At 37.1% G+C, this 21582-nt stretch overlaps 1 protein-coding gene across 1 annotated transcript in view; it reads left to right on the top strand.

Annotated features, from left to right (window-relative positions):
- The window catches only part of dnah7 (dynein, axonemal, heavy chain 7), a 288894-nt gene that overhangs the window by 21689 nt on the left and 245623 nt on the right, over window positions 1–21582 (top strand). Inside the window, exons 8-16 of the mRNA XM_063051959.1 lie at window positions 727–852; window positions 2466–2585; window positions 3028–3211; window positions 8307–8486; window positions 14838–15104; window positions 15388–15515; window positions 18255–18333; window positions 18986–19210; window positions 19702–19848. Coding sequence (XP_062908029.1) covers window positions 727–852; window positions 2466–2585; window positions 3028–3211; window positions 8307–8486; window positions 14838–15104; window positions 15388–15515; window positions 18255–18333; window positions 18986–19210; window positions 19702–19848 — 1456 coding nt within the window. The remainder of the gene's footprint in view (window positions 1–726; window positions 853–2465; window positions 2586–3027; window positions 3212–8306; window positions 8487–14837; window positions 15105–15387; window positions 15516–18254; window positions 18334–18985; window positions 19211–19701; window positions 19849–21582) is intronic.

Consider the following 21582-nt stretch of genomic DNA (forward strand, 5'->3'; position numbering starts at 1 on the left):
GCAGTTTTAAATAGTTCAGCAAGGACTAGATGGGCTGAATGGCCTTTTTCTGCACTGCACTTTTCTATGAATCTGTGATTCTCTGTTGCTGAGACATGTTTTCACATGCTTGAATAACATCAAGTAATATTTTAACTGTTAGGACCATTAATCTATCAAATCTACCCAATAATTTTCACAAAAGCAATTAGGAAAACATTTATTCTTACAACACATTGTTGAAAATCTAACTGACACATTAATATAACTTTTTTAAATTCTCCTTTATAAGCAGTTTCTAATCTGATGTAGCATTAGTTTTGGACTTACTTTCTTAAAATCATTCTCAAAAGTCTGTTCAGCCAGTCTTTTTTACACCAAAATTCTTTGAGTCTTGTTTAAAGCACTGGGCAATGTTGCTTTATACTTAGCTGTGAATTTCAATTTCTAGAAATATTATCTCATTCATGCACCTTACAAATGTAAGATTTGATAATAGAAGTTAATTAAACAGCTTTCTGATGAATTTATAATTCATTGACTATTTGAAATATTTTATTTTATGATGGGCCATCCTGAAAATCTCAGTCCCTTGTCCAAAAAGTAATGCTTTGATGCCTGCAAGTTTTAACCTGTGATATTCAATGAGTCCTTGCATGATTTAATGATTTTATGATTAGTATCTATGAAAATTTGCAATCTAATTCTGAACAAAATATGTCATAATCTATGTCTCTTGCATTTAAGGTTGGAAATAGTACCAAAACCATGGAACAAGTCATTTTTGTTGGCACAAAAATTCATCAAGGCAAACCTAAATTCAATAAATCCCACCATGTTGGCTGTTTTGGATCTCTGGCAATGTTCTTTTAAGTGAGTTCTTGTGTTTAGCCATCTACAATCGCTCTAATTATACTCTAGCTAAAGTCAGCATTGTTTCTTGGTTATTGTTATTTTTTTAACCCTGTTTTAGATTGCTTGTTCTTTAAAAATGAAAAAAGAAAGTGGGTAATCTCACCACTAAATGCTGGGTATGCAGTATGCAAAATCCATTCCTATGTTTGCTTAGACTTCTATATTCCTACTTGCAAATCCAAGTGCTGGAGGGAAGATGTCAGCACTCATCCATTTTATTTCTTTTATATTTATGTTTAATATAGTTTTAAGAAAGGTGCTAACTCATTGAAATGATAAACACCATCAATACAATATAGTTATAATTTTTCATCATACGGTTGGTAATTGAATAATCAAACATAATTCACTTTTGATTTGAGAAAGGTTCAGTTTGATTTCATTTGTCACAGTAATCAAAGTAATGCATGAGAGATATAAACATCCATTCAATATGTTAAAAAACAAATTTGACATAGTCATTTGATGTAGAATGGAAGAGTGAGATATTTGTGATGGAACAATGATGAATAATGAGGTTGATGAAATCAAGATTTAACAGAAAAATGCGTAATCCATGGAATAATGTCACAATTGAATTTTAGTGGTTCTGCAGAGAACTGGTGTTTTATCATGGCAGAATCATATATTAAGTGGATACAGCACAGTATTAATCTGTTAAGGCCTGGCAATTAAAATTTGATCATGAGCTTGTTATAAGCTAGCATTTTTAAGTTCTGATTGTTTTCCTGATTTTCAAAGGTTTATTTCACATTCTGTACGCAGTAAGCTGGATGATGAGGTTTATGATAAGTATAGATAAGTAATAGATATTTTAAACAATATATGTTTGTATATTCCAGTCAAGAAGTAAATAAATCAATTATTTTAATTCTAGGTAGCTACTGGATAATACTTGGAAGGCTTGTCCGCATGAGCAACTTTGTTCAGAATATCTAATTATATGTTGTTTCACAGAGAGACTGATTTTGGAACTATGTGTGGAGTATATTACCCAAGAATATACAGTATGTTTTTGGGAGAGTTGGGTTCATTTTTTATCTTTTAACCAGAAGAGTGGGACAGCCATACTATTTTTGTGAACAAATGTAGCATACATTGCCAAATAAAAAAGAGATTTTTTAAAATTGCAATCCCCTGTCACTATGCAGATTTCTCCTCACTTATGTGTACATACCTGTTACTTATCAGTCTGTGAATTGATCAATTTTATTATTATACTTCTTTGTCTCCTACACTTTCAAAATTATGACAAGTCATTTCAGAGGTTAACAAAAATAATGCCTTTATGAAACTGTACCTCTACTGAAGGGCCCATGACATGAAATATCAACTGTTTCTCTTACCACAGATGCCTACTGACCTGAAAAATGTTTCCAGCATTTTATGTTTGTATTATGGATTATAATTACATGTTCTCTAGTGTTACAATTTGGATCTATAGCAAAATGCTCTGTAGCTTAGCGATAAGAAATTTAGCATTCAGCTTGAAACTTTAGGGTATTTACTTTGCTTTTGAAATGTAGTGAAATAGTGCATTTTAATAGAAAACAACTCTTCCTTTTTTGCAGAGATTTAAGGTTCATTGATGCCAAAGAATTTCGTAATCGTAAGGAATCAATGGAGCTAACTACATTCCAGGTCTTATTTATGAGACACATTGAATCAGCAAAGGAGCAACTCCTTAAAAAGTATGACCAACTTAAAATAATACCAATGCTTAGGTGTAAAGTACTTAAAATTAAAAACAAAAGAATACTTATGTCAAGTAGTACTGGAGATGTTTATACCTAATATTTGCCTTAGAAATACATTTATTTTCTATTTTGCTGCAAATCATTGATCTGAAACAATAATTCTGTTTCTCCCTCTCTACTTGCTGCTTGATCTTCTGATTATTTCCTGCATTTTCTATTAACTTTAAACCTCTAGTATCTACATTGTTTTATTTTTGAAATATTATTGTTTTATTTATCTGATAAAATATTACATAATTACAATATTTTAAGGATGTGTCATCAATGAGTACTAGAAAACATTCCAACAAATTGAGCTACAAATGGAAAAACTTGTGGTAAATTTTAGAGGTTTTCTTAGTCAATTTTTAAACCTTTTTCTTGTAATGTCTTTTAGATGGTTTCCTGAAGTTCAAAATATTTATTACCTGGGAAATAAGCGGAGACAGGTTCCCAGTGGTACTGACAGTGCCAAGCTACAGTCTTTTTTCAATTGTGCTGCGACTCTGATGACATCACAACTGCAAAGTTTAACATTAAATTCCATTCAGGACTATACTGATTTAATTGTGCAACGGCCGGTATGTGTATCTGCTACATACAGTGTGCTGCTAATTACACTTCAGAACCCTAACATGCTTTATATGGTGCAGTTTATATAGACCTTAATGGATGCTTTGTAATTACAATCTGAAAAATTGAAACAAGCCTGATTACGATTAATGTTAATGACTGATAGTTCCAAATCAGACTCAGTTATCATTGGCATATGTCGTGAAATTTCGTACTTTGTGGCAGCAGTACATTGCAATACCTAATGGAAAAAAGCTACAAATTGCAATAAGAAATATAAATAAAAAATTAATAAGTAGTTCAAAAAGAGAGCAAAAAATAGTGAGGTAGTGTACATGGGTTCATTGTCCACTCAAAAATCTGATGGCAGAAGGAAAAGAAGCTGTTCCTGAAATGTTGAGTGTGTTTCTTCAGGCTCCAGGACCACCTCCTTGAAGGTAGCAATGAGAAGGGGGCATGTCCTGGGTGATGGAGGTCGGTAATGATGGATGCCGTCTTTTTGAAGATGTCCTCGACGCTGGAGAGGCTAGTGCCCATGATAGAGCTGGCTGAGTTCACAACTTTCTGCAGCTTTTCCCAATCCTGTGCAGTGACCCCTTCATATCAGATGGTGATGAAACCCATTAGAATGCTCTCCACAGTACATACAGTAGCTATATGTATGAGTGGTAGATTTATTGATGATTTTGGTTGAAAAATAGAATTTAGATGTATAAGACTTTTATCAGGATAATCTACCATATATTATGTATACTTAGCTAATTTTTGTACATATTTTGGAGCTGTTAAATTTTTTTGGCATGTGCGTGTGTGCGCGCGATGTTGGTGGGACGATGTCTTTTTCATACCTTTACAAGGTGCAGAGCGAGAGAGAGAGACTGTGTGGCGGGCCACTCCTCACACAGCCATTTTGCAGTATTTTTTCCCTTTATTTTACGAGGTCAGTTGTGATCGTGACACTCAACCCAGCACGGATGGAAAGCGTACTTGGGAGTGGCCCTGACTGGATTCGAACCCAGGAACCTCCGTTCCAGAGTCTGGCGTTGATGTCATTGCACCATCAGCCAGCCCAATGGAGCTGTTAAAATTTAAACATAAGAAAGATATTGCAGGTCATATTTTATAATTTTAAAATAAATTCATTTTTTCCTAGTAAGACATTTTTCAAAAATTATGTGTTTTGTTTTCCCCACAGCAAGGGGAATAGTTCCAATGAGTTTGGCGATGTAAAGTTCCCTTCCACTCTCTTAGAACCTGGTTACCCAATGCTGTGTGTTGGGCCTGTGTCCAATCAAGTGTGTACTGTGACCAAGCCATTATATCTTAGTTTGGATTGGAATCTTATGCTAGAAAATGGTGTATTGACATATTAGGCCTAGCATGGGAAAATATAAACAAGCACCAAGTTGGGCTTGAATCAGACTCCAATTCTGTACCCGAGTAAACTTCAATGGTGCACAAAACAGAAAGTTTCAGTGAGAAATACATTTATAAGGTGATTACAAAATTCAACAAGAGGCAGCTGTACTACACATTTTTTGGGTTTCAACTAATTTGTTCCTGTTAAATAAACAGAATACAGATGGACTTTTACAGAGGGACCAAGATAGCACCAGAGAACCACAGTGATGTGTTGACTTGTTGCTAGCAGCTTACAAAATTTTTTAATATACTTCTGAATTACACGCACTGTAATCTGCAGCCTGAAAATGAGGAATTGCTGTGTTCTGTTTCATAGAGTTATGGCTCACTTCAAACATGCTGGATTCAGTGATCAGACTTTAGGGCTTCTCGATACACAGGTTGGACTGAACTGCTGATTCAGAGAAGGCAAAAGATGGGGGTCTGTTTTTCATGGTGAAGTCTCTGTGGTGTTTGGATGTAGTGGGCTTGGTCTTGTTGAACTCCTGTTACCCAGACTTTACCCATCTAATGATTAAGTGCTGACAGTACTACTTGCCAAGAGAATTCTCTTCTGGGTTCCTGACCTCCGTTTGCATACTGCCAAAAGCCGATTGTAATCAGGTATTCAAAATATTTAATGCTGCCGTCACCAAACAAGAAACAGTCCACCCTGATGCATTTCAAATCATAGTCTGGGATTTCAATCAGGCTTGCTTGAAGAAATCTCTGCCAAATTATCATCAGCATATAATCTACAGCACCAGGGGTCCCAATGCACTTGACTACTGCTTACAATTAGTAATGCCTATTTTTCCATGCCTAGACTGCATGCCCTGGCTGTCCTCCTCCTACCTGCATACAGGTAGAGGCTAAAGAATAAGGCTCCAGAGATGATGACAACAAAGGAGGCAGAGGTGCAGCAACAGGATCACCTCAAGTCAATGGCCAGGACCTTGTTCAATGACTCGTTGGAGGATCTGAGTTAATACACACACCATGCTCGTCATAAACTTTAAAATGGGTGGATGAGTGTGTCCCCACAAAATCATTCAGGGTCTTCTCCAACCAGAGGCCCTGGATGAACCATGAGATCTGCAATCTGTTGAAGGCCAGATCAGTGGCATTCGGGTCTGATGACCAAATAAGATACAAGAGTCCAGGTATGATCTCTGGAAGGCCATCATGTGTGAAGTGGCAATTCCAGACCAAACTTAAAGCAATGAATGATGCTTGACAGCTGTGACAGGGCTTGAATACTATTACCGCTTACAAAGTGAAACCAGATGTAAAGGTAACAATATGGCTTTGCTCATTTGAGCTCAATGACTTCTATACTGACTTTGACTTTCAAAATATGGGGGAAGCTTCACAAATTCCCACAGCCCCCAATAACCTTATGATTTCAGTATCTGAGGTTGATGTGACAGCATCTTTCAGGAGTGTGAACCCATGGAAAGCATCTGGTACAGATAGGTTATCTAGCTAAATACTAAGGACCTGTGTTGATCAACTGGCTGGAGTGCTCACTGAGATCCTTAACCTCTCGCTTTGGCAGTCTGAGATACCTAACTGTTTCAAGCAGGCTTCAATTATACTGTTGCCAAAGAAGAACATGGTAACTTACCTCATTGACTATCATCCAGTAGTACTTACATTCATTGTGATGAAGTGTTTTGAGAGGTTGGTGAAGAAACATATCAACTTCCTGCCTAAGAAGCAACTTGGATCCACTCCAATTTGCCTGCCAGCACAACAGGTGCACAGCAGATACCATTTCATTGGCTCTTCTCTTAACCCTGGAGCACCTGGACATCAAATATGCATACAAGAGGATGCTCTTTATTGAGTACAGCTTGGCATTGACCACTATCATCCCCTTAAGACTAATTAATAAGCTTCAAGACCTTGGCCTAAATACTTGTTTGTGCAATTGGATTCTCGATCCCCTCACTTGCAGACCACAGTCAATTCAGACTGGCAACAACACCTCCTCCGCAATCTCCACAATCTACTGAGACCCCTGCTCTAGTCACTTTAATAATTCTAGTATGAATGTGAGGCTGAAAACATTTTCAATGCCATATTTAAGTTTGCTGATGACACCACGGTTACTGGCTGAATCAAAGGTGGTGGTGAATCAGCATATAGGAGGGAGATTGAAAATCTGGCTCATTGGTGCCACAACAGCAACCTCTCACTCAATGTTAGCAATACCAAGGAACTTCAGGAGGAAGTCAAAGGTCCATGAGCCAGTCCTCAATAGGGGAATCAGAGGTGGAGAGGGTCAGCAACTTTAAATTGATGTTATCATTTCAGAAGACCTGTTCTGGAACTGGTACATAAGTACAATTACGATGAAAGCACAACAGAATGTCTACTTCCTCAGAATTTTGCAAAGATTGGCATGACATCTAAAACTTTGACAAACATCTATAGATGTATGGTGGAGAGTTTATTGACTGGTTGCATCACGGCCTGGCATAGAAACACCAATGCACTTGAATGGAAAATCCTACAAAAAAGTAGTGGATATGGTCCAGTCCATCATGGGTGAAGCCCTCCCCACCATTGAGCACATCCACATGGCATGCTCTCGCAAGAAAGTAGCATCCATCATCATAGACTTCCACCACCTATCCATGCTCTCTTCTAACTGCTGCCATAAGGAAGAAGGTATAGGAGGCTCAGGACCCACATCACCAGGTTCATAGTCATAGTCATAGTCATACTTTATTGATCCTGGGGGAAATTGGTTTTCGTCACAGTTGCAACAAATAATAAATAGTAATAGAACCATAAATAGTTAAATAGTAACATATAAATTATGCCAGTAAATTATGAAATAAGTCCAGGACCAGCCTATCGGCTCAGGGTGTCTGACCCTCCAAGGGAGGAGTTGTAAAGTTTGATGACCACAGGCAGGAATGACTTCAGGAAGTTATTCCCCTTCAACCATCAGGCATTGAACTGGAGGGGATAACTTCGTTCAACTTCACTTGCCCCATCACTGAACAGTTTCCACAATGTATGGACTCACTTTCAAGAATTCTTCATCTCATGTTCTCAATATTTATTGATTATTTTATTATTATTATTATTATATTTCCTTTCATATTTGCATAGTTTGTTGTCCTTTGTATATTGGTTATTTGTCCATCTTGTTGGGTATGATCTTTTCATTGATTCTGTTGTTTCTTTAATTTACAGTGTCTGCCCACAAGAAAATGAATCTTGGTGTTGTACAGTATAGGGTGACATACATGTACTTAGATAATAAATTTACTTTGAACTTTGAATCTTGTTGCATTCAGAAAATTGTAAGATGGCCATCTTGTATAATGTGATATTATAAGTAATTAGACAGAATTCTGAAATGCAATGGAGTAGTGATGCATGCCTGCATGAGTTATTGAAAAGTAGATGCATCCCTATATTACTACTATGTACTCACAAATATAAAAATGTTTGTAGAACGAGAAAGGAACTTTAATGTTACATAACATAATCCTTAATAATTTATAAGAACAATGTCACATATTGTTTTCTGTAAAATTTCTTAGTACATTCCTCATCTATAAATCTTTGTATTTATGTTTATTATTCAATCAGTTTTGATTTGCCATAATGATATATCTACATAGAATTGAAATAATGGATATGGATTTATTTTTGTAAATTGTATTTATATTTTCTACTTAGGATTCTATTCGTGTTTATGAACATCCAGGCTTTATTATGCGTCTAATCCTAAAAAATAATGCTATCCAATTTGAACCAGAGTTCAAGGATTTTGAACTACTGTTCTTGAGCGTTTATGATGTCATGCTCAAAACAGTGAATTTAGTGCCAAGAGTTGAGACAAAACTGTACACTGAATGGGTAAGCAGGTTTCATATTAAATTGTAGAATATTTACCTTGAAAGTAATATAGAATTTACATCCATTACTTATTTCATTCATGGGAATGTGAATTCTTTCACAATTATAATGGAATAAAATCTTCCTTCAGAATTTCAAAAATGATTTCCATTTCCTTATGTTTTATTGAGAAATTACAAATAGTTTATCTGAGTATTTGTTTTATTCCAAATTGAGAACTGACAACCAAAACAATGTATAAGTATAAACATTGCTTAAAAAAAATTCCATGTGGTACAATTCACAGTAGATTGGTGATTTTGGCACTCTAGGTATTTGCAACTATTTCAGGTTTTCCTTTACTAATTTCTCAGGGAAAAACATCATTTTCTTCATTTATACTCATTTTGGGCCTTGTTTCACTTTGTTGTCCAACTTATCTGTACCTTTCACTGTCTTTGGGTCACTTTACAATGCTTCACATGTGGCTATATACAGATGTGTTTTGATGTAATTGGGCTACAATTTTGAAAATGAAATGTAAATGATAAAAAAATTATGGCCGGCAAAGAGTTTTATTGCTGGAATAAGGAAATCCAAGCAAGTATGGAATGTTTTTTTTTTGCAAAAGGCCAAACTGTTCAAGCCCTTAAAATTGAAGTGACTTTGATATGACCTGGAGTTAGGGGGTACAGTTTTCAAGGTTGCTGCTGATGGAACTTTCCACCATATGAAACAGTAGGAAGGTAGCTTTAGAATTCATGTGGATAAAGGCAGATTTTGAAATGGTAGATAGAATTTAATATGGTTTGTGAAATGATCTCCTTTGGGAGAAACACGATGAAAAGGCAATATATTTATAGAGACCTGGGGCTGTATATTTAGGATTTCTTGATGGCAATGCAAGTTGCAAAGATTGGAGAGGTTTAGATTTTCCCAATATGCTAGAGCATATTAACAAAAACCAATTTCCCCCGGGATTAATAAAGTATGACTATGACTATGACTATGAGAAGAGAGATGGGAGAGCTATTCAGAATTTGAGAGAAGTTGTTAGTGCAAGGGAGGTCAGTAGCCAAAAATTATATATTTTAAATAATTGGGAAAAAATAAATTATTCAAGTATTTCTCATGATCAGGAACACTATCTCTGAAGGCTGGAGAAAGCAAATTCTTTTGAACTTTCAAAAGATGATTGGACATGTATTTGTAAATTTGCAGTTATGTCAAAACAAGATTATGCAATTTAACAGACAGCTTTTTCAAATAATGTTTGTTATTCTATTATTGTATATCATTAATCAGAAAGATACAGTTTGCATTATTGGAACTCTTCAGTATGTAATGGTATTGAGTTTGCTCAGCTAGATGTTCTGAACTCAGATGAAGATCTTAAGCTCTATACCATATTGACAGCTATGGGTACCCTCATGAAAGTGAGGTTATACTGTAACCACCTACTCTACAAAGGATAAATTACTTCCCTGTTTATCCTCCATAGCGAGTTTAGCTGCCCATACCTACTATTTGAGTGGTGGGTCCCCTCTCCCTACCAAGGAGGAGATATTTCCAACTAACAAAGTAGTTTAAACACAGTTCATTTATTTGTAGTGAGAAATTTAGATAAAATTCTTAAAACATATTTAAAATTCAGAGGTTTTATTCTATAAAAAATTTCCAAATTACAAACTACTTCTAAAACACAAACTATTTTCAAAACAAGTATAATTCTTATAAGTAAAGGGACATACTGATGAGTTGCAGACAAACAGGTTGTCTGTCACAGAAATCAAAGATAGAGGAATGGATTCTAGTCAACTTTTTTTTTGTCGTGCTTCCTGCCATCCCTTGACCATTTCTAGCAAGCTTGACTGTTCTCGAATATTTATACTATTTTTCTGCCACTTGGTGACTTCACATGCACGGTCTAAAAGCTTCTGGTGGCAGAAATCCCAAAGGCTGACCCTCTGAGTACATAAATCTTCTAGCTATCGATAGATCAACAATTTGATGTGCTAACAGATAATAATCAATCTGGTCTGCAAATTTCCTTGAGCTAAATAACTTAGCAAGTGTTGTCTGGTTTGATACAGGCCAATTACCGTAACCCCATTGTTTTACATTACATCTCTTGAGCAGCCAGCCCAGTGCTGTGGGCCAGCAGTCTGTGTTCTGTAAGCACTGCTGCTTGTTTGCAAAGCTATCCTTTTAACTTCAGATTCTTACATTAAGAACTGAAGGCTGGTTTACAACAGGAAGCTGATCAAGGAATATTAGTTAGAAACATAGAAAACCTACAGCACAATAGAGGCCTTTCGGCGCACAATGCTGTGCCGATCATGTCCTTACCTTAGAAATTACCTAAGGTTACCCATAGCCCTCTATTTTTCTAAGCTCCATGTACCTATCCAGGAGTCTCTTAAAAGACCCTATTGTTTCCGCCTCCCCCACCATCGCTGGCTGCCCATTCCACGCTGTCACCACTCTCAGCGTAATAAAGCTTACCCCTAACATCTCCTCTGTACCTACTTTGAAGCACCTTAAAACTGTGCCCTCTCATGCTAGCTATTTCAGCCCTGGGAAAAAGCCTCTAACTATCCACACGATCATTGGCTCTCATCATCTTGTACAGCTCAATCAGGTCACCTCTCATCCTCCGTAGCTCCAAGGAGAAAAGGCCGAGTTCACTCAATCTGTTTTCATAAGGCATATTCCCCAATCCAGGCAACATCCTTGTAAATCTCCTCTGCACCCTTCATATGGTTTCCACATCCTTCCGGTAGTGAGGCAACTAGAACTGAGCAAAATACTTCAAGTGGGGTCTGACCAGGGTCTTATATAGCTGCAACATTACCTCTTGGCTCTTAAAGTCAATCCCACAATTGATGAAGGCCAATGCACCATATGCCTTCTTAACCACAGTGTCAACCTGCGCAGCAGCTTTGAGTGTCCTATGGACTCTGATCCCAAGATCCCTCTGATCCTCCACACTGCCAAGAATCTTACCATTAATACTCTATTCTGCCATCATATTTGACCTACCAAAATGAACCACCTCACACTTATCTGGTTTGAACTCCATCTGCCACTTCTCAGCCCAGTTTTGCATCCTATCAATGCCCCGTTGTAACCTCTGACAGCCCTCCACACTATCCACAACACCCCCAACCTTTGTGTCATCAGCAAATTTACTAACCCATCCCTCCACTTCCTCATCCAGGTCACTTATAAAAAATCACGAAGAATAGGGGTCCCAGAACAGATCCTCGAGGCACACCACTGGTCACTGACCTCCATGCAGAATATGACCTGTCTACAACCACTCTTTGCCTTCTGTGGGCAAGCCAGTTCTGGATCCACAAAGCAATGTCCCCTTGAATCCCATGCCTCCTTACTTTCTCAATAGGCCTTGTATGGGGTACCTTATCAAATGCCTTGCTGAAATCCATATACACTACATCTACTACTCTACCTTCATCAATGTGTTTAGTCACATTCTCAAAAAATTCAATCAGGCTCATAAGGCACAACCTGCCTTTCACAAAGCCATGCTGTCTATTTCTAATCATATTATGCCTCTCCAAATGTTCATAAATCCTGCCTCTCAGGATCTTCTCCATCAACTTACCAGCTACTGAAGTAAGACTTACTGGTCTATAATTTCCTGGGCTATCTTTATGCCCTTTCTTGAATAAGGGAACGACATCCACAACCCTCCAATCCTCTGGAACCTTTCTTGTCCCCATTGATGATGCAAAGATCATTGCCATAGGCTCAGAAATCTCCTCCCTCACCTCCCACAGTAGCCTGGGGTACATCTCATCCAGTCCCAATCACTTATCCAACTTGATGCTTTCCAAAAGCTCCAGCACATTCTCTTCCTTAATATCTACATGCCTAAGCTTTTCAGTCCGCTGTAAGTCAAAACCTACAATCACCAAGATCCTTTTCCATAGTGAATACTGAAGCAAAGTAGTCATTAAATACCTCTGCTATCTCCTCTGGTTCCATACACCCTTTTATACTGTCACACTTGATTGATCCTATTCTCTCATGTCTTATCCTCTTGCTCTTCACATACTTGTAGAATGCCTTGGGATTTTCCTTAATCTTGTCCACCAAGGCCTTCTCATGGCCCGTTCTGGCTCTCCTAATTTCTTCCTTAAGCTCCTTCTGTTAGCCTTATAACCTTCTAGATCTCTATCATTACCTAGTTTTTTGAACATTTCGTAAGCTCTTCTTTTCTTCTTGACTAGATTTACAACAGCCTTTGTATACCACGGTTCCTGTACCCTACCATCCTTTCCCTGTTTCATTGGAACATACCTCTGCAGAACTCCACACAAAATATCCCCTGAACATTTGCCACATTTCTTCTGAACGTTTCCCCCCCTTACTCCAATTAAACGCTTTCCTAACTTGTCTGTTCCTATCCCTCTCCAATGCTATGGTAAAAGTGATAGAATTGTGATCACTCTATGGTAAAGGAGATAGGAGTTTAACTTAAAAGCAGCTCTCTGATCTCTAGAAATGTCAGCTGCTGTGTTAGAAAGTTGAGGTTGGCAAAATGGCCCCCTGGCCCTGGACAGTGAATATCCATCACAAGTATAAATAAAGACATGTTTTTGTCACCACTTTTTCATGTATTATTCATTTTTGAGATCTAGATGTTGGTAATGTCCAGGATTTATTGTCTATGTGTAATTACTCTTATGAAGTGCATAGTGAGCCATCACTATGAAATGTTGTGGTTCTTCTGAATCAGATATTCCCGCAGTGTTGAAGAGTGGGAAGTTTCATTACTTAGATCCAGTAAAAAAAAATGAAAAAAAAAGCAGTGATTTGTTTCTCTGTTAGGATGACATGTGGCTTGGAGGGGAATTTGAAGGTGATAGATTTTGCTTGCCTTTGTGACGGAGGTTGCAGGCTATTGCCTTAGTGAGCAACTTAGTAATTTTGTAGATGGTATATATTGTAGTCACTCTGTGCTGGTGGTGGAGGGAATTAATGTTGAGGGATTATGAGCACCGATGTAATGGGCTACTCTGTTCAGAATGGTGTGAAGCTTCCTGAGCTGCATTCATCCGAGTAAATAGACAGTATTCCATTTGCCTTTTACATGTCAACAGATATCCTCCAGTTACTTCCTGTGAAGTACCCAGCCTCTGAACTTCTCCTGTAGATATGTTAATTCTGTGGTCAGTCCTATTGAATCTGCTCCTTCAGGATATAGATGGTGGTGTGCTGGTGTGCAAGGGAGAGGTTCGTTCAGTGAGGAGATGAGAAGAACTGTTTTGACATGATGGTCTGTTATTTATGTTTAAAGACAATGAAGAGAGGTGTTTCCTGACTTAAGCAGTGTAAGGGAATCTGCTCAGAACTGAAATGCGAAAGGCACTGTTTTCTTTTCTCTGCACATGCGCACTGATGAAAGTGCTAACTGAGAATTTCAGGAGAATCTTAGCCTTGTGGATCAGAACCTCAAGCCAAGAGTAAAATCAAGGAAGTTTTCTAGAGACAGCTATTTTGATGGCAGATGTAATCTGTGGCTCTGAGACATGCATTTTCCAGAGGAAAGTGTAGTCATTACCAAGCCTTTGAAAGGAACTTTCTTTGGTCAATCTTGCAAGTTCAATATTGGGCTTGGAGAACCTTTTAGTCTTAATAAATGATAATTTTTTGTAATTGTGAAATGTTGCTGATGTTTTGACTGCTCTAAGTCTCATCTATTTAGCTATGATAGTCTGGTCAGATGATCAGGGCATACAAGATGTATGGTCATCTTTGTACTTTAGTGCTTAATAGTGTCAAGTTGTGTTATTCTAGAAAGGCTTACTTCATTACATGGGTGCTATGAACCTTCTCTGTGGCCTTTGAGTTTGAGAAGAATGATTGCTAACCCCCAGATTATCTGTATCACTGTCATTTGTCATCAACACCTTTCCTTCATATCTTGTTCATTAACACAGGGGTTGATCTAATGAACAGCTGATGGAATGAGATCTGGAGAGAAATTTGTGCAGAAAAATGTTTGAATGAAAAAGCCATTGTATGGGCAGACCTTGTTCTACTGACATAATTCATTATGGTTTGAGAATTCTTTAGCCAGTCATGATATCTTCATTGTCCCGCCATATGCTTCACATCCCTACCATTCTGCTGAGCTCATTAGAACATGGAGGAGTACAGCATGTACAGGCTCTTTGGCCCATGATGACGGTGCCAAATTAGACTAGTCCCTCCTGCCTGCATATGATCATATTCTTACATTCCCTGCACATTAATATTCTCTGCTGAGAAAGTAAACTTTTTCAAAGAATTCTTTTTGTGTACTTGAAAGTAATTCATTTACTTTTTTCTCTTTTGTTACAGACTAACGTTAAGAGCACCCTAAGACCAATAATCTTAGATGAAATCTTAGAGGAACACAAAAGGAAAGTTATAGAGGTTGTTGCCAAAGAAAGTTTGGGGCCCCAAGAACATACAAAACTATATGATAAGTATACCATGCTGATAAGTAGGCAAGCTGACTTAGATGTGGAACAATTTCTAAATGAAGAACATACATTTGAAGAGACAGCACAGGAAATAATTAAGTATCAGAAACTGAAAGAAGAAATTCAATACAACTCTCGAAAGGTACATACTAGCAGTTCAAAAGATGAATTACATAATTGTTTTATTTATAATGTAGAAATTATATTTAAGCATACCTTATTTGTAGCAATTAGATCCATTAATCATTTCTGAAAGCTTTCTGTGATCTGGATTTGATAGATATTGTATGTATCATTTATCTGTCTTAATATTGCTGTATGAAATACAGATTCTTGCTGATCAGTAAAATAACTTATTGCTGGCATAGTTGTATATCATTTGTGGTTTATATTATTTTATGAAATTGTCTCAATTTTTGGTTCAGGTTGTTCGCCTGGGAATGTTTGAGGTGCACTGTGATGAACTCATAAGGGCTCTTGTCAGACGAGCAGAAGCATTGTTTGAGAAACTTCTGACTAGGATAAGCAAGTATCATTCGGATGCAAATAAAGCGTTAGTATTTCTCCAATCTATATTGATGAAAGTTTCAGAAAGTTTCAAAACTTTTTAAGCTCACCCACAATTGGTGGCGTGTGCATGCACACATTTTTTGCTACTAGTGCACAAAGGAATTTAAACTCCACACAAACGATTGTTATCCTCTACCTCATTGGCATGTTAAGTATATCTTATGATTATACATAATCATATTTCCTTTTCCGGTTTCTGATGTGAATGGTGTCAACAATGTGGAGTTTGCAATGATTTGTCTGCAGATTTTAGAACTGGCTTATTTATACTGTTTTTATTGAAGAAATTATTCAGTGTGCACATGGTGTCACTGGACAAAAAATTGCACAGCACAAGATTATTGTGCATGCTGGTCATTACAAATTAGAGGGAATGTTGGAGATCATTAATCTCTGCTAATCTATTCACTTTTCCTCCTTTAGGCTATTAAAACCCCACAGCACTGTTTTTTGCTCCTGTTAAATCCTGTAGCAGGAGTACCAGGGTTTAGGAACAAATGATTCTTTAAAATTTTAAGCTCTTGACTATTATGAAGGAATGTGCAAATTGAGATAAAACAGGCAAGTGAGTTAGATAAACAAGTTGCTAAAGGAATGGTGTGAGAAAGAAAGGTTTCATTTTTTGTAATGCTCTGATAATACAGATGGGAAGAATCTGATCTGCTGTTGTGGAGACTACCTGAGCTAGCTTAGAAGAAGATTCTATTTGAGTTGTGTGGTCATAAAGATTTGAAATTACTGGAAATTTCATGGAAAAAAAAAGAAATAGGATGTTCTTTAAGATTGCAAACGGGCTCTGTATTGGCACCCACGTGAATTGCTAAAACGTATTCATTGTACAAAGTTGTAACAACTACATTAACTACTTCCATTGTACTCTTTAAACCTTTCTACCCATAAAATCTTCACTTTCTGCTTGCATGTATTGTCAAAACTTGACATTGAAGCAAGTTCATCCTGTATCATCAAACCTATTGCTCTTCGAACTAACTACCCTAATCTTGGAATTGGAATAGGTTTATTACTGTCACATGTATCATGAAAAGCTTGTTTTTGCATTACTGTTCATATAGATTAAATTATTACTCAGTGCAACAAGGCAGTACAAAGAAAAAATACAGAATGCCGAATAAAAGCTATAGGAGACAGGAGCAGAACTGGGCCAGTCAGCCTGTTGAGTCTGCCTTTTTTTCTCATGATATTTATTTCTGACCTTTCCCTGATCCTTAAATTTATTTGATATTCATTGGAAATGTTCAAATGAGGCAAAAAGTTCATTTTTAGAGGGAAAATGTTAGTGGCCAGTGAAATTCTGGGAGGTGAGGGCCATCATTGATAGGTTATTTTAAATAACTTATTTTAAAATAATATTCATTTTATATAGTTCTGCTGGGAAATCTATAAACAAACTCCCTTCTTCTGTCCTCATTGGATGAGCTACTCTGAAGATCTCTTGCCACGCACACCCAAGCATTCCCCTTGAAAATGCTTAAATCTGTACTTCTAAGCACCTTTATGCTATCATATTCAGCAATTCCATGTGGTGCTCTTGTATTTGACAACCCAACCCTTGCATTACTCTTCTCATGTCCTGGAACTCCTATTGGCTCATAACCTAAAGCATGATCTGACATATTATCTGCTGTTAGTTGTTTCTATGTGCTCTGTAGCATTATGGGCTATAAACTTGGGAACAAAATAGTCTCTAAACCTCCAGTGTAAGTACTTGGCCCTTTATGTGCCCCAGACCTTGCAGCAGTTCAAGAAGGTGGCTCATGGGGATTATATACTGTATATAAAACAACTTTTAAACAAAATCTTGAGAATTGAGGATGTTAGATTTTACCTGTGAAAATGAAAGTATATCATACTTTCATAATGATACAAAGTCAAACTGAGATCCGTACTTCTGGTTACTTAGTTGGAGACAGCAGCTGCTGCTCTTCGTTACTCTAGAAAATTGGACAATTATTTAACTGAATAGATAGTTCTCAAAAGAACCAACAACTTAAGTTTTAGTAATATATATAACTGAATATGGAGTTGCGGAAGTGCTGCTTCTCCAGTGTAAAATCTTATGGGTTGCTCCCAATTTTCCCAATTTGCTTTTGCACTTTTTGATTCCACTCATGATTTATTTGTCACCAATTAACCCCACATCCTGTACAAGCTTGCAATAAATTGTTTTCTCTGACAAATGATCACAACTTGCCCTCACCTCACCTGGAAAGGCACCTAGAACATTGCATCTGCAAACACCATCAGTTAGCTTGAGAGATGATCACTTCCACAGGCACTTAAAGCATTGTGTTAGCAAACAGTTTCTCAGCTTGATAGGTCTGCCTACAATATTTATCTATCCTCCCAACCATCTCTGGAAGTTAGTTTAACCTCTAATGGATTGCTAATGTGATCAACACCTGGCACTTCCAATTTTGGTTAATCATTACAGCTTCATAGTGTTCCTCTATCTTCATGTATTTCACAGATATGTTAACCATATTTGCTCCTACCTGTGTATAATTTCATATAATGCAATGTGTTCATTAAAACCTCATGACTAACCTCCCAACATTATCAATTCACATGTCCTGACTATTTATTCTTGTACATAGATATCTTTGATACTATCTTTCTACTCCGTTGAATAGTTTCTCCACCACGCTTCTCTGTACTGTTCTCTGACAGTTGAATAGTTAATTAATTGTACTTTTTTTTATAGGCTATGTCTCGAATTTGAGAAAATAGCAGAGAAAGCCTTAACAACACCTCCAAACACAGAAGCACTAATGGAACTGAAGGTCTTTTTTTCTGTTTTACTTTGAAGGATTAAGTATGCATAAGAATTATGTGTATAAATTAACATATTACTGTGAAAGAAAACAATAAATGCCAAAGCATAGTGGACTACTTTTATTAAATTGTCAGACTATACTATAATTGACAGTACCCTCAGCAACCTGTAATTCTACATAAAATGCCCTTTACATTACAATTAAGCTTTTAATTATGTTGAACATCTTAATCTTTTGTATTTTTATTTTTAAATAAGTTCCTACCTGGATGCAATCCCTCAAAACTTTGACATAATCGATCTGTATAAAAGGATCTAGACCTTATCAATATGGCATGTAAAACAAGTAGCATTCCTAGAAAGCAAATGGTTTAAATCCATGATATTTCAGTGCAGTATTGCAGTAGATCTTGTTTAAAATGTAAACAATGAACAATAATTTTTAAACAACTGGAAAGGAACAATTACACCACAAAAAGGCTGGGCAGTTGTCTCCAACAAGATATTTTAATTTATGTTCGACATAATGCCATGACTTTGTTTCTTACAGATAACGACCTGGAGGCCACTATTGACAACAAAAATCAAGTACTAAAATGTTGTTTTAATTTGGTGCTCTGATTGTCTATATTTGTATTAATCAATGGATTTTATGTTAGGCTTACGTGCAAAAAGTTGAAGTGAAAGACATGGCTGAACTTGAGCTGAAGCTGACTGAAGCAAAAAATCGTCTGGGTTTTCTTGTCGACTATGTTACACTTTCCCCAAGTGACATACGATTAAACAATCGAACATTTCAGTGGAGTGGACGAATGACAGAGATTTTTGAGGAGCACAAAAGGATGGTTTCGGAAAAAGAAGAACTGTATCAACAAGGACTCAAGGTGAGATATTAATTATGATTTTCTTGTTTAAAATCTTTTAACAAACTTGTAATGCACATGTAGCTTTAATCTAGAGTCAGGACTTAATGTAACATCACAGCAAAACTTTATATTCAATTTAGATCTGTAATATAAATGTACACTAAATTATGCATTGCAATCACATTCTGATAACTTTAGTACTTTGGAATGAGTATGGTAGCTTGGATTTCATGGACAGCAGTGAGGGAACAGTCCTCTCCATTGAATAATCCAGCAGTTTTAGAGCAGAAAATTTGGCAAAACGCTTCATTGCCTACAGCAATGTAGAAGAAAGAATCACAGCAGAACCAGGTTCAGGATAAGAATCTGGCTGTGGGAGAGACATGCACTGTTCTCTATCCTTGGGCTTACTTTCGCATTTGAGTTCAGTGGATTATTATTGGTAAATTATAATTACACCTGTTGTTTTATCCAATTTACCTGATTCTTGCAATTTATTTAATTTTCAGCTTCGTATTGAGAGATTTCAGGAAGAAATTGAAACCTATGCCAAGCAAGCAGAAGAATTTGCCAGTTTTTCAGAATTGTCAGATGTTGGTCGCTACTTAAGAAAGGCTCAAACATTAAATGCAAAGCTGAATCAAGCCTTAGAGAAGGTACTGAGTCATATAGTTACTATAATATCACATTGGTATAAAAACCATAAAGAAAGTATTGTAAGTTAGGAGAATGAGCAAGAAAGTGGCAAATGAAATACAATGTTGGAAAATGCATGGTCATGCACTTTGGTAGAAGAAGTAAATGTCCGGACTATTTTCTAAATGGGGAGAAAATCCAAAATTCTGAGGTGCGAAGGGACTTAGGAGTCCTTGTGCAGAATACCCTAAAGGTTAACTTGCAGGTTGAGTTGGAGGTGAGGAAGGCAAATGCAATGTTAGCAGTCATTTCAAAAGGTTTAGAATGCAAGAGCAGGGATGTGATGCTGAGCCTTTATAGAGCATTGGTGAGGCCTCACCGTGAGTATTGTGAACAGTTTTGGGCTAAGAGAAGACGTGCTGACGTTGGAGGTTCAGAGTAGGTTCACAAAGATGGATCCAAGAATGAAAGGGTTATCATACAAGGAGCATTTGATGGCGCTGGGTCTGTACTCGCTGGAATTTAGAAGGATGAGAGGGGATCTCATTGAAACCTTTTGAATGTTGAAAGGCCTAGACCGAGTAGACAGAATGGGTATTTCCCATGGTGGGAGAGTCTAGGACAAGGGGGCACAGCCTCAGGATGGAGGGATATCCATTTAAAACAGAGATGTGGAGAAATTTCTTTAGCCAGAGGGTGGTGAATTTGTGGACTCTGTTACCACAGGCAGCTGTGGAAGCCAGGTCATTGGGTGTATTTAAGGCAGAGCTTGATAGGTTCTTGATTGGACATGGCATCAAAGGTTATGGGGAGAAGGCTGGGGTGGGGCTGAGGAGGAGAAAGAAAGGATCAGCCATGATTAGATGGCAGAGCAGACTTGATGAGCCAAATGGCCAATTCTGCTCCTATGTCTTATGGTCTTGTATCAGTTATTGTTAAGCTTGAGTTAAATTGAGGTACTCTGGTGCTCAAGGTGCTATCCTATAGAATACAGAGTTAAAATATTTGCATTTAAAATGCAAATGCCTTGAAAAATACAGTATATGACCTTTCGATAAGATGTAAAGCCCAACTGAAAAATATACTCTGGGTAATATTTTGATATTTTGGCTATTTAAATGTAAACTTCATTAATACGCTGCAGTGCATTTATAGAAATTGGGAAGGATATTGTTGCTGACATCTGAAAGATTACGGAAACTGCTGGACTGAATATTTCAACATGATGGTATGAATGAGTTGTAGAGAAGAGACTTCCTAGAGTGAAAGGGTTGGGAAATGTGTAACTTTCCTTGCAGAGTGAGTGGATAAGAATGTAGCAGATAGAATACAATGCTGAAAAATGTGAAATTGTCCACTTTACTGTATACAAAAGCAAACTTTGGGAAATGTGGAGATTGAAATGAAAATAGCAGAGGGAATGTTAGGAAATCAGTTACAAGAGGATATTATGTAGTGAATAGCAGGGCCCTTCAATCTTTGGGTCTTGGAGAGAAATCCATTGCTCTCTGGAAGTGACAACATAAGTATATAGGTTGTTAGTAAAGGCATACAACATGCTTGCTGATGTCAATTTAGGTGTTCCATAGAAGAGTTGGGAAGTCATGTCCAGCTGCATAAAAATTTAATTTTATTTCTTTTGGAGTAATATCTACAAATTTAGTCACCACAGTACATGAAGGACATGGAGGCTTTGGAGAATGCATGGAAGAAATTCACTGGGAATTCACCTGGATAGGAGTGTATTAGCTGTA

Source organism: Mobula hypostoma, chromosome 6 (genome assembly GCF_963921235.1).
Source record: "Mobula hypostoma chromosome 6, sMobHyp1.1, whole genome shotgun sequence".
Taxonomy (NCBI): domain Eukaryota; kingdom Metazoa; phylum Chordata; class Chondrichthyes; order Myliobatiformes; family Myliobatidae; genus Mobula; species Mobula hypostoma.